Source organism: Microcaecilia unicolor, chromosome 1, assembly GCF_901765095.1.
Source record: "Microcaecilia unicolor chromosome 1, aMicUni1.1, whole genome shotgun sequence".
Classification (NCBI taxonomy): Eukaryota; Metazoa; Chordata; class Amphibia; order Gymnophiona; family Siphonopidae; genus Microcaecilia; species Microcaecilia unicolor.
This window is the reverse complement of record NC_044031.1, coordinates 771,031,052-771,048,571: the sequence shown is the minus strand read 5'-3', so window position 1 is coordinate 771,048,571 and position 17,520 is coordinate 771,031,052. Positions and strand designations below refer to the sequence as shown.

At 46.6% G+C, this 17,520-nt stretch overlaps 1 protein-coding gene across 2 annotated transcripts in view; it reads right to left on the bottom strand.

Moving 5' to 3' along the window:
• Positions 1-17,520, bottom strand: part of FRMD5 (FERM domain containing 5) — a 269,594-nt gene that overhangs the window by 46,935 nt on the left and 205,139 nt on the right. For both annotated transcript variants that reach the window (XM_030190473.1, XM_030190474.1), the window contains one exon: positions 14,299-14,362. In XM_030190473.1, the coding sequence (XP_030046333.1) occupies positions 14,299-14,362 (64 nt within the window). The remainder of the gene's footprint in view (positions 1-14,298; positions 14,363-17,520) is intronic.

The following is a 17,520-nucleotide window of genomic DNA, read 5'->3' as shown; positions in this document are numbered from 1 at the left end:
CGCCTTTAAGGACGTTCAAATTTTTTTTTTTTTAACGGAGCCAGCGGGAGGGGGGAGAAAAGGAGGGACCTGGCGCCACCAGGTTTGCACTTGCTCAAGAAGAGCCCTCAACCCCAGGCACTCAACAAAACCTAAAAATTAGGCTTGGAGGCCTAGCCAGAGCTGCTGCTGTGTGTGACCACCACCTGCTGAGATAGAGAACATACTGAGGAGTTTCCGGCAGCACATGACCACATATAAGGAGGCAAAAGTTTGCTCTCTATCTCCACCTGCTGGTAGATGGACACAACCCACCAGTCTATGGATTGATCAGCTTGATGATATGGAAAGGGCGGATTTTGCTAATGTTATAGAGGAAGAAGCGACAGGTCTTGGCAGTCTGTTGGATATGCGCAGAGAAGGAGAGGGAGGAGTCGAAGATGACACCGAGGTTGCGGGCAGATGAGATGGGGACGATGAGGGTTTTATCAACCGAAATAGAGAGTGGAGGTAGAGGGGAGGTGGGTTTGGGTGGGAAGACAAGAAGTTCGGTCTTGGCCATGTTCAGTTTCAGGTGGCGGTTGGACATCCATGCACTCAATGTCAGATAAGCAGGCCGATACTTTGGCCTGGGTTTCCGCAATGATGTCAGGTGTGGAGAGATAAAGCTGGGTGTCGTCAGCATAGAGATGATACTGGAAGCCATGAGACGAGATCAGGGAGCCCAGGGAAGAGGTGTAGATAGAGAAAAGAAGGGGTCCAAGGACAGAACCCTGAGAGACTCCAACAGAGAGCGGGATAGGGGTGGAGGAAGAACCATGAGAGTGTACTCTGAAGGTACGATGGGAGAGATAAGAGGAGAACCAGGAGAGGACAGAGCCCTGGATCCCAAAAGAGGACAGCAGATCCCCAAGTAGATCGCCAAGACCTGTCGTTTCTTTCTTTACAACATCCGTAAAATCCGCCCCTTTCTTTCTGAGCACTCTACCAAAACCCTCATCCACACCCTTGTCACCTCTCGTTTATACTACTTCAATCTGCTTCTTGCTGGCCTCCCACTTAGTCACCTCTCCCCTCTCCAATCGGTTCAAAACTCTGCTGCCTGTCTCGTCTTCCGCCAGGGTCGCTTTACTCATACTACCCCTCTCCTCAAGTCGCTTCACTGGCTCCCTATCCGTTTTCGCATCCTGTTCAAACTTCTTCTACTAACCTATAAATGTACTCACTCTGCTGCTCCCCAGTATCTCTCCACACTCGTCCTTCCCTACACCCCTTCCCGTGCACTCCGCTCCATGGATAAATCCTTCTTATCTGTTCCCTTCTCCACTACTGCCAACTCCAGACTTCGCGCCTTCTGTCTCGCTGCACCCTACGCCTGGAATAAACTTCCTGAGCCCCTACGTCTTGCCCCATCCTTGGCCACCTTTAAATCTAGACTGAAAGCCCACCTCTTTAACATTGCTTTTGACTCGTAACCACTTGTAACCACTCGCCTCCACCTACCCTCCCTCTCCTCCTTTCTGAACACATTAATTGCTTTGCTTACTTTATTTTTGTCTATTAGATTGTAAGCTCTTTGAGCAGGGACTGTCTTTCTTCTATGTTTGTGCAGCGCTGCGTACGCCTTGTAGCGCTATAGAAATGCTAAATAGTAGTAGTAGTAAGTGGGTTACCGAGGCAGCCATGGCTCGGGCATTATGAGCCTTGACATGACCCTGTAGAGATTCAGCCCAACCTGGACATAAGTGAAGAAAATACAATCTGCTAGCCAATTAGAAATCATGAGTTTATCAATCAGGGTAGCAATCCAGTTTGGGTCAAAAGAAACAAAAAGTGGGTGGACTGTCTATGGGCTTTAGTCCTCTCCAGACAGGCGGCTATGGCTCACTTGTTATCTAAGGTATGCAGTACACGTTTGCAAGGATGGGCATGTGGCTTTGGGGAAAATGTTAGTAAAATGACCAACTGATTAAGATGGAACTCTGATACTACCCTAAGAAGGAACTTAGAGTGTGTTGGTGGGGGTGCAATTATAAAGGCCTAGACCATGTAGTTCCAGTGTTGGTAATATTTAATATAAAGAATAACCATAATCTACAATGCCCGTAATATGGGAAGTTTGTTTCCCATACTACGGGCATTGTATACCAATGCCCGCAGTATGGGAAACAAACTTCTAGATCTTGAGGCTACAATGATGGATTTACTGGCAGTCACAGAGACGTGGTTCACGGAGAACCATGACTGGGATGTTGCTATATAGCGAGGTTACTAACCTGTAGCAGGTATTCTCCGAGGACAGCAGGCTGATTGTTCTCACGATTGGGGTGACATCCACAGCAGCCCCAGGATCGGAAGATCTTCCTAGCAACAGAAGTTTGCTAGCTCTCGCGTGTCTCGCGCATGCGCGACCGTCTTCCCGCCCGTAGCGCGAACGTGCTCCCCAGTCCAGTGAAAAGCAAAAGATAAGGGAAGACACAACTCCAAAGGGGAGGTGGGCGGGTTTGTGAGAACAATCAGCCTGCTGTCCTCGGAGAATACCTGCTACAGGTTAGTAACCTCGCTTTCTCCGAGGACAAGCAGGCTGTTTGTTCTCACGACTGGGGTATCCCTAGCCCCCAGGCTCACTCAAAACAACAAACATTGGTCAATTGGGCCTCGCAACGGCGAGGACCTGAGATTGACCTAAACAGAAACAACTGAGAGTGCAGCCTGGAACAGAATAAAAATGGGCCTAGGGAGGTGGAGTTGGATTCTAAACACCAAACAGATTCTGCAGCACCGACTGCCTGAACTGACTGTCACGTTAGGTATCCTACTGGAGGCAGTAATGAAATGTGAATGTGTGGACAGATGACCACGTCGCAGCCTTGCAAATCTCTTCAATAGTGGCTGACTTCAAGTGGGCCACTGACGCTGCCATGGCTCGAACACTATAAGCCGTGACATGGACCTCAAGAGTCAGCCCAGCTTGGGCATAAGTGAAGGAAATGCAATCTGCTAGCCAATTGGAGATGGTGCGTTTCCCGACAACCACTCCCCAATTGGGTGGACTGTCTGTGTGAGCTTGTCCGCTCCAGATAGAAGGCCAATGCTCTCTTGCAGTCCAAAGTGTGCAACTGACGTTCAGCAGGGCGGGTATGAGGACGGGGAAAGAATGTTGGCAAGACAATTGACTGGTTCAGATGGAACTCTGACACCACATTTGGCAAGAACTTAGGGTGAGTGCGGAGGACTACTCTGTTATGATAACATTTGGAATAAGGAGCATGAGCTACCAAGGCTTGAAGCTCACTGACTCTACGAGCTGAAGTGACTGCCACCAAGAAAATGACCTTCCAGGTCAAGTACTTCAGATGGCAAGAATTCAGTGGCTCGAAAGGAGGTTTCATCAGCTGGGTGAGAACGACATTGAGATCCCATGACACTGTAGGAGGCTTGATAGGGGGCTTTGACAAAAGCAAACCTCTCATGAAGTGAACAACTAAAGGCTGTCCCGAGACAGGCTTACCTTCTACACGATAATGAAAAGCACTAATTGCGCTAAGATGAACTCTTACAGAGTTGGTCTTAAGACCAGCCCTCAGACAAGTGCAGAAGGTATTCAAGCAGGGTCTGTGTAGGACAAGAACTAGGATTTTAGGCCTGGCTGTCACACCAGACGGCAAACCTCTTCCATTTGAAAGCATAACACCTCTTTGTGGAATCTTTCCTGGAAGCTAGCAAGACTCAGGAGACACCCTCAGAAAGACCCAAGGAGGCAAAGTCTACGCTCTCAACATCCAGGCCGCGAGAGCCAGGGACCGGAGGTTGGGATGCAGAAGCGCCCCCTCGTTCTGAGTAATGAGGGTTGGAAAACACTCCAATCTTCACGGTTCTTTGGAGGACAACTCCAGAAGAAGAGGGAACCAGATCTGGCGCGGCCAGAAGGGAGCGATCAGAATCATGGTCCCACGGTCCTGCTTGAGTTTCAGCAAAGTCTTCCCTACCAAGGGTATGGGAGGATACGCATACAGGAGGCCGTTCCCCCAATGTAGGAGAAAGGCATCCGGCGCTGGTCTGCCGTGGGCCTGAAGTCTGGAACAGAACTGAGGGACCTTGTGATTGGTCTGAGTGGCAAAAGGATCTACCAAGGGGGTGCCCCACGCTTGGAAGATCTTGCGGACAACTCTCGAGTTGAGGGACCACTCGTGAGGTTGCATTATCCTGCTCAACCTGTCAGCCAGACTGTTGTTTATGCCTGCCAGATACGTGGCTTGTAGCAACATGCCATGACGGCGAGCCCAAAGCCACATCCCGACGGCTTCCTGACACAGGGGGCGAGATCCGGTGCCCCCCTGCTTGTTATGTAATACATGGCAACCTGATTGTCTGTCTGAATTTGGATAATTTGGTTGGATAGCCGATCTCTGAAAGCCTTTAGCGCGTTCCAGACCGCTCGTAACTCCAGGAGGTTGATCTGAAAACCTGTCTCCTGGAGGGACCAACATCCTTGAGTGTGAAGCCCATCAACATGAGCCCCCCCACCCCAGGAGAGACGCATCCGTAGTCAGCACTTTTTGTGGCTGAGGAATTTGAAAAGGACGTCCCAGGGTCAAATTGGAGCGACTTGTCCACCAATGCAGGGATTTGAGAAAAACTGTGGACAACTGGATCATGTCTTCTAGACCCCCCGCAGCTTGATAGCACTGGGAAGCTAGGGTCTATTGAGCAGATCTCATGTGGAGACGGGCCATGGGGGTCACATGAACTGTGGAGGCCATGTGGCCGAGCAATCTCAACATCTGCCGAGCTGTGATCTGCTGAGACGCTCGTACCCAGGAGACGAGGGACAGAAGGTTGTCTGTCCTCGCTTCGGGAAGATAGGCATGAGCAGTCTGGGAGTCCAGCAGAGCTCCTATGAATTCTAGTTTCTGCAATGGGAGAAGGTGGGACTTTGGATAATTTACCATAAACCCCAGTAGCTCCAGGAGTTGAATAGTCAGCTGCATGGACTGTAAAGCTCCTGCCTCCGAGGTGTTCTTCACCAGCCAATCGTCGAGATAAGGGAACACACGCACTCCCAGTCTGCGCAGGGACACCGCCACTACTGCCAGGCATTTTGTGAACACTCTGGGCGCAGAGGCGAGACCAAAGGGTAGCACACAGTACTGGAGGAGAGGCCTAGTGGTTAGGGTGGTGGACTTTGGTCCTGGGGAACTGAGGAACAGAGTTCGATTCACGGCACAGGCAGCTCCTTGTGACTCTGAGCAAGTCACTTAACCCTCCATTGCCTGCCGCATTGAGCCTGCCATGAGTGGGAAAGCGCGGGGTACAAATGTAACCAGACGTACCTCTCTCTTGGCTTCTTTCAGTTTCATCCGGTATTCCTCCCCGTGTTCCTCTACTTGAGATTTTTTGTATTTCTGGAACGCTAACTCTTTAGCCTTTATTTTCTCAGCCACTTGCTTTGAAAACCATATCGGTTTCCTTTTTCTCTAAAAGCAAGAGAAAAAGGAAACCGATATGGTTTTCAAAGCAAGTGGCTGAAAAAATAAAGGCTAAAGAGTTAGCGTTCCAGAAATACAAAAAATCTCAAGTAGAGGAACACGGGGAGGAATACCAGATGAAACTGAAAGAAGCCAAGAGAGAGGTACGTCTGGCGAAGGCGCAAGCGGAAGAACAAATGGCTAGAAATGTACGGAGGGGAGACAAAAACTTCTTCAGGTATATTAGTGAAAGGAGAAAGACTAAAAAGGGGATTGTGAGACTAAAAGATACAGCAAAACGCTATGTAGAAAATGATGAAGAAAAAGCCAATTTGCTAAATAGATACTTTTGTTCTGTTTTTACTGAAGAAAATCCTGGGGAAGGACCGAGAGGGACTGGCAAAAGTACACCTGAAAATGAAGTGGATAGAGCACCGTTCATGGAAGAGAGTGTGTATGAACAACTTGGAAAGCTAAAGGTGGACAAAGCCATGGGGCCGGACGGGATCCACCCCAGAATACTGAGGGAACTCAGAGAGGTTCTGGCGGGTCCTCTTAAAGATTTGTTTAATAAATCCTTGGAGACGGGAGAGGTTCCGAGGGATTGGAGAATGGCGGAGGTGGTCCCTCTTCACAAAAGTGGTGATAGGGAAGAAGCTGGAAACTACAGGCCGGTAAGCCTCACTTCGGTTATTGGAAAAGTAATGGAAGTCATGCTGAAGGAAAGGATAGTGAATTTCCTGGAAGCCAATAAGTTGCAAGATCCGAGACAACATGGTTTCACCAAAGGGAAATCGTGCCAAACGAATCTCATTGAATTCTTTGACTGGGTGACAGGAGAATTAAATCAAGGACGTGCTATGGACGTCATCTACTTAGATTTCAGCAAGGCTTTTCACACGGTTCCCCACAGGAGGCTCTTGAATAAACTAGAAGGGCTGAAGATAGGACCCGAAGTGGTGAACTGGATTAGGAACTGGTTGACGGGCAGACGCCAGAGGGTGGTAGTGAATGGAGTTCGCTCGGAGGAGGGAAAGGTGAGTAGTGGAGTGCCTCAGGGATCGGTGCTGGGGCCCATTCTGTTCAATATATTTGTGAGTGACATTGCCGAAGGGTTACAAGGTAAAGTTTGCCTTTTTGCGGATGACACCAAGATTTGCAACAGAGTGGACACCCCGGAGGGAGTGGAAAACATGAAAAAAGATCTGAAGAAGCTGGAAAAATGGTCTAACGTTTGGCAATTAAAATTCAATGCGAAGAAATGCAAAGTGATGCACTTAGGGAGTAGAAATCCAAGGGAGGCGTATGTGTTAGGTGGGGAGAGCCTGATAGACACGGACGGGGAGAGGGATCTTGGTGTGATAGTATCTGAGGACCTGAAGGCGATGAAACAGTACGACAAGGCGGTGGCCGTAGCGAGAAGGTTGCTAGGCTGTATAGAGAGAGGTGTGACCAGCAGAAGAAAGGAGGTTTTAATGCCCCTGTATAAGACATTGGTGAGGCCCCACCTGGAGTATTGTGTTCAGTTTTGGAGGCCGTACCTTGCGAAGGATGTTAAAAAAATGGAAGCGGTGCAAAGAAAAGCTACGAGGAAGGTTTGGGAGTTGCGTTCCAAGACGTATGAAGAGAGACTTCTCTGACCTGAACATGTATACTCTGGAGGAAAGGAGGAACAGGGGTGATATGATACAGACGTTCAAATATTTGAAAGGTATTAATCCGCAAACGAATCTTTTCCGGAGATGGGAAGGCGGTAGAACGAGAGGACATGAAATGAGATTGAAGGGGGGCAAACTCAGGAAAGATGTCATGAAGTATTTCTTCACAGAGAGGGTGGTGAACGCTTGGAATGCCCTCCCGCGGGAGGTGGTGGAGATGAAAACAGTAACGGAATTCAAACATGCGTGGGACAGGCATAAAGGAATCCTGTGCAGAAGGAATGGATCCACAGAAGCTTAGCTGAAATTGGGTGGCGGGGGGAAGAGGGGTTGGTGGTTGAGAGGCTAGGATGGGGGAGGGCAGACTTATACGGGGTCTGTGCCGGAGACAGTGATGGGAGGTGGGACTGGTGGTTGGGAGGCGGGAAATACTGCTGGACAGACTTATACGGTCTGTGCCCTGAAAAAGACAGGTACAAATCAAGGTAAGGTATACACATATGAGTTTATCGTGGGCAGACTAGATGGACCGTGCAGGTCTTTTTCTGCCATCATCTACTATGTTACTATGTTACTATGTAAATACTGGAAATACCGTGTTCCCAGACGGAATCGAAGATACTGCCTGTGAGCTGGTAGTATCGGAATGTGAGTATAAGCATCCTTTCAGTCCAGAGAGCATAGCCAATCGTTTTTCTGAATCATGGGAAGAAGGGTGCCCAGGGAAAGCATCCTGAACTTTTTTCAGACCAGATATTTGTTCAGGGCCCTTAGGTCTAGGATGGGACGCATCCCCCCCTGTTTTCTTTTCCACAAGAAAGTACCTGGAATAGAATCCCAGCCCTTCCTGCCCCGGTGGCACGGGCTCGACCGCATTGGCGCTGAGAAGGGCGGAGAGTTCCTCTGCAAGTACCTGCTTGTGCTGGAAGCTGAAAGACTGAGCTCCCGGAGGGCAATTTGGAGGTGTTGAAATCAAATTGAGGGCGTATCCTAGCCGGACTATTTGAAGAACCCAACGGTTGGAGGTGGTGAAAGAACTTTAACCTCCCCCCGATCGGCAGATCATACTACTACTACTACTACTATTTAGCATTTCTATAGCGCTACAAGGCATACGCAGCGCTGCACAAACATAGAAGAAAGACAGTCACTGCTCAATGAGCTTACAATCTAATAGACACTTTTATCTCGGCTATGCTCGCCTGGAACCAGTCAAAAGCCCATCCCTTGCTTTTTGCTGGGGAGCTGCAGGGGCCTGAGGAGGCGCACGCTGTTGACGGGAATGAGCACTCTGGGGCTTAGCCTGAGCAGGCTGGCGAGAAGATGGATTGTACCTATGCCTATTAGAAGCATAGGGAACATTCCTCCTTCCCCCATAAAAACGTCTACCTGAAGAGGTAGATGCTGAAGGCGTCCGGTGGGAAAGCTTGTCGAATGCGGTGTCCCGCTGGTGGAGCTGTTCTACCACCTGTTCGACGCGCTCACCAAAAATGTTATCCCCCGGCAAGGAGCATCTGCAATCTGCTGCTGGACTCTATTCTCCAGGTCAGAGGCACGCAGCCATGAGAGTCTGCGCATCACTATACCTTGAGCAGTGGCCCTGGACGCAACATCAAAAGTGACGTAAACACCCCTGGACAGGAATTTTTGACACGCCTCCAGCTGCCTGACCACCTCCTGAAAAGGCTTGGCCTGCTCCGACGGGAGCTAATCGACCAAGTCCGTCAGCTGCCGCACATTGTTCCGCATGTGGATGCTCGTGTAGAGCTGGTAGGATTGGATCTTAGACACGAGCATAGAAGAATGGTAGGCCTTCCTCCCAAAAGAGTCCAGAGTCCTAGACTCCTGCCCCGGGGGCGCCAAGGCGTAATCTCTAGTATTCTTGACTTTCTTGAGGGCCAGATCCACAACTCCAGAGTCATGAGGCAACTGGGTCTTCATCAACTCCGGGTCCCCGTGGATCCGATACTGGGACTCAATCTTTTTGGGAATTGTGGGGTTACTTAATGGTTTCGTCCAGTTCGCCATCAATGTCTGTTTCAGGACATTATGAAGGGGAACTGTGGACGACTCCTTAGGTGGCGAAGAATAGTCCAGGACCTCGAACATCTCAGCCCTGGGCTCATCCTCAGTAACCACTGGGAAGGGAATGGCCGTAGACATTTCCCGGACAAATGACAAGAAAGACAGACTCCGGGGGAGAAAGCTTTCTCTCTGGCGACGGAGTGGGATCAGAAGGAAGACCACAAGACTCCTCGTCAGAGAAATATCTTGGGTCTTCCTCTGCCTCCCACGACAGTACCATTTCTGGCACTGGTATCACTCCCAAATCTTCCTTGGTGAAGACCGAAGCAAAGAATTCATTTAATCTCTCTGCCAGCTTTGTCTTCCCTGATTGCCTCTTTTAGCCCTCGGTCATCTAGCAGGCCAACCGACTCTTTTGCCAGCTTCTTGCTTTTAATATACCTTTAAAAAAATTCTTACTATGTATTTTTGCCTCCAATGCAATCTTTTTTTCAAAGTCCCTCTTTGCCTTCCTTATCAGTGCGTTGCATTTGACTTGACATTCCTTATGTTGTTTCTTATTATTATTATCAGTTGGTTCCTTCTTCCATTTTCTGAAGGATTTTCTTTTAGCTCTAATAGCTTTCTTCACCTCACTTTTTAACCATGCCGGCTGTCGTTTGGTCTTCCTCCCTCCTTTTTTAATACGCGGAATATATTATGCCTGGGCTTCCAGGATGGTATTTTTGAACAGCATCCACGCCTGATGTAAATTTTAGACCCTCGCAGCCGCTCCTCTAAGTTTTTTTTTCACCGTTCTCATTTTATCATAGTGTCCTTTTTGAAAGTTAAATGCTACTGTATTGGAAATCCTGTGTATACTTACTCCAAAGCTAATGTCAAATCTGATCATATTATGATCACTGTTATCAAGCGGCCCCATCACCACTACCTCCTGCACCAGATCATGCGATCCACTACGGACTAGTAACATAGTAACATAGTAGATGACGGCAGAAAAAGACCTGCACGGTCCATCCAGTCTGCCCAACAAGATAAACTCACATGTGCCATTTTTTTGTGCATACTTTACTTTGATTTGTACCTGTCTTTTTCAGCGCACAGACCATACAAGTCTGCCCAGCACTATCCCCGCCTCCCAACCACCAGCCCCGCCTCCCACCACCGGCTCTGGCACAGACCGTATAAGTCTGCCCAGCACTATCCCCACCTCCCAACCACCAAGCCCGGCCTCCCACCATCGGCTAAGCTTCTGGGGATCCCTTCCTTCTGAGAAGGATTCCTTTATGTTTATCCTACGCATGTTTGAATTCCGTTACCGTTTTCCTCTCCACCACCTCCCGCGGGAGGGCATTCCAAGCATCCACCACTCTCTCCGTGAAAAAATACTTCCTGACATTTTTCTTGAGTCTGCCCCCCTTCAATCTCATTTCATGTCCTCTAGTTGGATTTCTACTCCCTAAGTGCATCACTTTGCATTTCTTCGCATTGAATTTTAATTGCCAAACGTTAGACCATTCTTCTAGATTCCGCATATCTTTTTTCATGCTTTCTACTCCCTCCATGGTGTCCACTCTGTTGCAAATCTTGGTGTCATCCGCAAAAAGGCAAACTTTACCTTGTAAGCCTTCGGCAATGTCACTCACAAATATATTGAATAGAATCAGCCCCAGCACTGATCCCTGAGGCACTCCACTACTCACCTTTCCCTCCTCCGAGCGAACTCCATTTACCACCACCCTCTGGCGTCTGCCCGTCAACCAGGTCTAGAATTTTTCCTTCTCTTGTCGGCTCCTGTACCAGCTGCTCCATAAAGCAATCCTTGATTTCGTCAAGGAATTTTACCTCCCTAGCATGCCGTGATGTTACATTTACCCAGTCAATATTGGGGTAATTGAAATCACCCATTATTATTGTGTTTCCCAGTTTATTAGCCCCCCTAATTTCTGATAACATTTCTACATCCATCTGTTCATCCTGGCTAGGCGTACGGTAGTACACTCCTATCACTATCCTTTTCCCCTTTACACATGGAATTTCAATAAAGCAATCCCTGATTTCGTCAAGGAATTTTACCTCCCTAGCATGCCGTGATGTTACATTTACCTGGTCAATATCAGGGTAATTGAAATCACCCATTATTATTATGTTTCCCAGTTTATTAGTCTCCCTAATTTCTGATAACATTTCTACATCCATCTGTTCATCCTGGCTAGGCGTACGGTAGTACACTCCTATCACTATCCTTTTCCCCTTTACACATGGAATTTCAATCCACAGGGATTCCAAGATGTGTTTTGTTTCCTGCAGAATTTTCAATCTATTTGATCCAAGGCCTTTCTTAACATATAATGCTACCCCTCCACCAAGTCAATCCACCCTATCACTACAATATAATTTGTACCCCGGTGTGACAGTGTCCCACTTGGTTATCCTCCTTCCACTAGGTCTCAGAGATGCCTTTTATATCTAATTTTTCATTTAGTGCAATATATTCTAACTCTCCCATCTTATTTCTTAGGCTTCTCCCATTTGTATATGGACATTTCAAACTATGTTTGTTGTTCCTATTTACGTCATGATCAGTACTTGACTGTATTAAATTGCAATCTTTTGTCTGATTTTATTTTTATTGAAGGACACCTCATCTACTACAGTCTCTTTTGCAACTTCACTATCAGGATACCCCATCTTCCCAGTATTCGTGATATCTTTAAAAGATACCTTATTCCGAACATTGAGCTTCTGAGTGACTGTTGGCCTTCCCCCAGTATCTAGTTTAAAAGCTGCTCTATCTCCTTTTTAAATGCCGATGCCAGCAGCCTGGTTCAAACATGCTGAGGTCTTTTGAGAAGAAACACTTTATGTATTAATAGCAGAAATTCTGGAGAAAACGGAACCGCATCAGACTCTCCCGAAGACCCTCCTGCACAAATTTGCCCCCAAAGCGCCACTGTACACAGCTTCCAGCTCTAAACCAGCTGCTGCGGTTGGACGGGAGCCATGCGGCGAGGCACTCAAAATAGCCACCACCTCACCGCGGTAAACTCCTGACTTGACAACAGGTCCTCTGCCATTAATTACGATGTAGATGCCCGCTCCAGCAGCAGGCCTGTGGTCCCGAGGGAGGCAAGGGAAGTGTCCTAACAAGTGCCGCACCCCTGACGCAGATTTTTAGGCTCCGCAGTGAAAGCATCGCTTTCCCAACTCAGCCAGAACTGACATGGCAGGCAAACAGGAAAAAAACACGCGGCTTGTGCTTTTACTCACAGTGCTCCAAAGAAGCAAGTTCAAGGCGAGAAAGAACAAAAACTGCGACCCTTCGATCCCCACAGCTGCAGATCTCAAAATAGAAGATGATCTGGTTTTTTTTTTAAGTTGGTGTTCTAATTTTATTTAAAATTCAGAAGCTTAAGTGCAAGAAAGAGGCAGGGAGCCAAAGAAGGAGAGATAGGGAAGGGGGGGGGGGGGGGGGGAGACAGGAAGGGATCCGGCACCACCAGGTATATCCCGAGCCTGCCTCAACTTGATCCCTAGGGTTCCACTAACTACCAGGTCAGGAGCCAGCACCATATCCAGAGATCACAGGGTATGTCTGTCCACCTGCTAGGTAGAGAGAATACTGAAGAGGTGGCTACTGCACAGAGTACCATATGGAAGAGTTCTAGTTTTCTCTCTATCTCCACCTGCTGGTAGAGTGGAGGAGTGGCCTAGTGTTTAGGGTGGTGGACTTTGGTCCTGGGGAACTGAGGAATTGAGTTCGATTCCCGGCACAGGCAGCTCCTTGTGACTCTGGGCAAGTCACTTAACCCTCCATTGCCCGCCGCATTGAGCCTGCCATGAGTGGGAAAGCGCGGGGTACAAATGTAACAAAAATAAAATAAATAACCCACAAGTCTCTGGATTGATCTGTGGGACGCTATGAAACATCTCATTAGTCAGCATCCACACCAGGCTCTGTTGGATGACATCACTCAGATGTGACAATACAGAAGGCCTGCTTATCCTTGGAAATTTAACTTTTTCTGTTGTGTCCAGATAAGATAAACATTTATTATTTACATTCAATCATGTTTATTCATCATGTGGTCTTATAAAGCAAGAGCGGAACATAAAAACAAAAGAGCTCTCGTGTATTTCCAGTGCACTCGCCTTGAAGGCAAAATAACAAAACAAACAAACAAAAAGGCATAGGATAAACACAGAAGAACCCTATCTAGAGGACGGGACCAAGGCACAACAAATGAAACTGAGGAGTATAACCTGCACAGAGTGGCAGGTACAATCCTAAGCAAAAACAGAGAGAATGTAACCTGAATGTTCTGTGCTGAGCATCAGATACAAGTCTAGACACCTTGTTGAGTAGACTTGATGGAACACATTAGTCTTTACCTGCCTTCTGTTACTATAGAGCTCATTTTCAAAGCATATGGATGTCCATGCGCTTGAAACATCCAAATCCCAGTTTTGCAAAGACAGAAAAGGGATGTCCAACGCTGCAGTACATCCAAATAGTAAAGGGGTATGTTTTAGGCAGGACTAGAGAAGGCCCAAAATGAAACTGAAAGGAGACACCAGGCTCAATCTTCAGGTATTACTGGCATTGTTAAAGCAGGAAGCAAGTCTGAGGAGCCTAGTGGTTAGTGCGGTGGGCTTTAAACTACCAGACCTAGGATCTAATCCCGCTTTAACTTTTTTTTTTTTTTTTTTTTAATTATGAGCTCTCCAGAAACAGAAAAATATCTACCGTATCTAAATAGATAAGCCACCTGCAAGCCTAAAGGTTATTGGTGTACATTCAGGTACAGTATTTATTTTTTTGTTCCTGGAGGGCTCACAATTACAAAATGAGAGAGCTAAAAGTGGAATTTGAACTTGGGTCCCTTGGCTTAAAGTTCACTGCACAAACCACTAGGCTACTCCTTTGCTCTGTAGGGACGTCTGTGTGACTATTCTTCTAAGAATGCTGCTAGACAGACATCCTTATCCATGCTTTTTTGCAATTCATATGTCGGAGGTTCTAGTTTGTAAAATAGCTGTTCATGCTGGATTTGAGATAGATGTCCACCTTGGACGTTATGAGCTGGAATTTCTTCCAAAAATGCCCCTCTATATTACTATAATCAGAAATGATAAACAATCAGCAATGATGAAACCCCCTCACTCACCTCTTTCTGATTTACAGATACATAGAAGGTTTTGCCTTCAAACTTCATTTTGGTCACATCATTCCTAAAAAAAAACGGCAACTTTTTAGAGTTCTTATGTTGTTTTAAGCATTCTTACCTTTGATTAATGGCTTTATCAGCCATCTAAACAAACCCTCTGATTTAGCCCCAACATAAAGGGCTCATTTATTTAGAAAATATTTTATTCCACTTCTCCATATAAAAGTTCATCAGAGCAGTGTGTAACAATACAAAACTCATGTGCTTAAGAAAAGGCAAGTTCTTCTGGCCCCAGATTCACTGGAGAGCAGAGAAAGCGACAGGAAGTTTGTGGGTAGCAGGTGTATTCAAGGAACTCAAAGTACAATTTGGGTTGTCTGCAAATTCTTTCCATTGCTCAAGGTTGGGTAGAAAAACAATTTGATTTTCAAATATATACATTTTATTTTTTTCAAACTATTTTTCCTCATAGAACAAGCAGTTGCACAGTCCTCAGCATCACGAACTGTAGGTAGTTTTCAAAGGATACCAACCCACACAGATTGTGTCACAAAATGTGAGTTAATATATCTGCAGATCGGTGGGCTACCTAACCAGCAAAGTTGTTTAGAACAGGGTTTTGCGTAGGGGAAGATCCAGGTAGTGGAATGTGCAAAAATAAGTTTTTTTAACCATTTATATACCCCTTTTCTGGTGCAATGGATAGAAAGGCTTTTGAAGAGGGAGAGAGATGATATTTGGACCACTGGATAAGATGAGGAGCTATTCATGCAATAGGATGAGGAGGTTTGGGGAGAGCAGGGAAGGTAAAGGTAGACATTTAAGTAATACTTTGGGATACGGAGGTTGTTACACATATGGAAAGAAGACTTTGGGCAAGGGGAAGTTGTTGGTCAAGATGGAAAGTCTTCAAATACAATGAAGAAGAAAACTAAAAATGTTATTGTGAAGGCAAACAAGTTCACTGCTAATTTAACAACCTGTAAAGGTAAGTAAAAGCATGGAAATAGCAAAAAGGCACACAGAGGCAGATAAACGTGGAGGAGATACCACAGAGAGTTTGTACCGCAGAGAGTTAGGCACTCTGGCAGAAAAACTATTTCACCCCAAATTATTTCTTCTTGCCAACCCATGAGAAGTTGCAAAGAATTATACACATGAGAAAACACAGCTTATGGAATTCTTTCCAAACCCACTTGATGGGGATGGGGGATAAGCGTGGGAGTAGTTTACCTTTATGTAAGCAACAATACTTACCTGTAAGAAGTATTCTCTGAGGACAGCAGGCCTTAATATTCTCATGTGTGGGTAACACAATCCTGTGTTGCCTGTCTCGGAGCTTGTAACAAGCTTTTAAGAGCTTTGTGAAGCACGAGATACGCTCCACAACACATACACAAGTGCCTTCCCGGCCGCCGCAAGAGCGTGGTTACCACAGTACAGATCAGAATCATGGTCCTGAGGTCTTGTTGAGTTTCAGCAAAGTCTTTCTCACAAGAGGTATGGGAAGATACACATACAGAAGACCTGTCCCCCAATGAAGGAAGAAGGCATCCGATGCTAGTCTGACATAGACCTGGAGTCTGGAACAGAACTGAGGGACTTTGAGATTGATGAGAGTGGAAAAGAGATCCACCGAGGGGGTGCCCTACACTTTGGAAGATCTTTCAGGCAACGCCCATGTTGAGAGACTACTCAAGCGGTTGCATGATCCTACTCAGTCTTTCGGCCAAGCTGTTGCTTTTGCCTTCCAGTGGCGCAGAGGAGCATACCGTACAGGAGAGCCCAACGCCACATTTGAACTGCCTCCTGACACAGAAAGCACGATCCGGTTCCCCCTACTTGCTGGTGTAATACATGGCAACCTGATACTGTTTGAATGAGCACAATTTGTCAAGACAGCCCATCTCTGAAATCCTTTAGAGTGTTCCAAATCATCCAAAGTTCCAGGAGATTGATCTGGAGATCTGTTTTCTGGGCAGACCAAACACCTTGAGTGTGAAAGCCCATCTACACGAGCTCCCCAACCCAGACGAAATGCATCCATCGTCAGCAATTTTTGCGGCTGAGGAATTTGGAATGGAAGTCAGAGTCAAATTGGATCAAGGGAACGAGTAAGTTCCGGGAACACTAGGATCATATTTTCCAGATTTTACGAGAAACCAGGGTCCATTGGGTAGTTCTCATATGAAAACGTGTCATGGATGTCACATAGACTGTGGAGCTATGTGGCCCAGTAACCTCAACATCTGCCGGGCTGTGAACTGTTGAGAGGTTAAAACCCCAGAAGCCAGTGCAACCAGAGTGTCTGCTCTCAGCTCCAGAAGAAAGGCTCAAACCTTCTTCGTAATGAGCAGGGCTCCAATGAATTCAAATTGTTGAGCAGTGTAGATGGGACTTGAGGTAGTTTAAAACGAACCCTAGTAGATCGAGCACCCAAACAGTCCTTTGCATGGACTCCCGAGCACCGTCCTCTGACAAGCTCTTCACCAGCCAATCGTCTAGATAACACAGAAACATAGTAGATGTCAACAGATAAAGACCTGTACCAGTCCATCCAGTCTGCCCAATAACTCATTACATATGGTATGTATACCTGTTCTTTATTCTTGCCACTTTTAGGGCATAGACCGTAGAAGTCTGCCCAGCACTAGCCTTGTTCTGAAGTTGTTGTCAAAGCATCCAAGGCAAAATGGTAGAGATTATTATAAAGAACAAAACTACAGAGTATATTCAAAAGCATGGAGTAATGAGACAAAGCCAACAAGAATTTAGTGATGGGAAATCTTGCCTCACCAATCTATTACATTTCTTTGTGGGGGGGAACAAACACGTGGATAAAGGTGAACTGGTCGATATAGTGTATCTGGATTTTCAAAAGGCATTTGACAAAGCACCTCATGAAAGACTCCAGAGGAAACTGAAGAGTCACGGGATAGGCGGTAGTGTCCTATTATGGATTAAAAACTGGTTAAAGGATAGAAAACAGAGAGTATGGTTAAATGGTCAGTATTCTCAATGGAGAAGGGTAGATAGTGGAGTTCCCCAGGGCTCTGTACTGGGACCGCTGCCTTTTAATGTATTTATAAATGATCTAGAGATGGAAGTAACTAATGAGGTAATTACATTTTCTGATGACACAAAGTTACTCAAATATGTTAAATCGCAAAAGGATTGTGAAAAATTACAAGAGCACCTTACGAGACTGGGAGACTGGGCGTC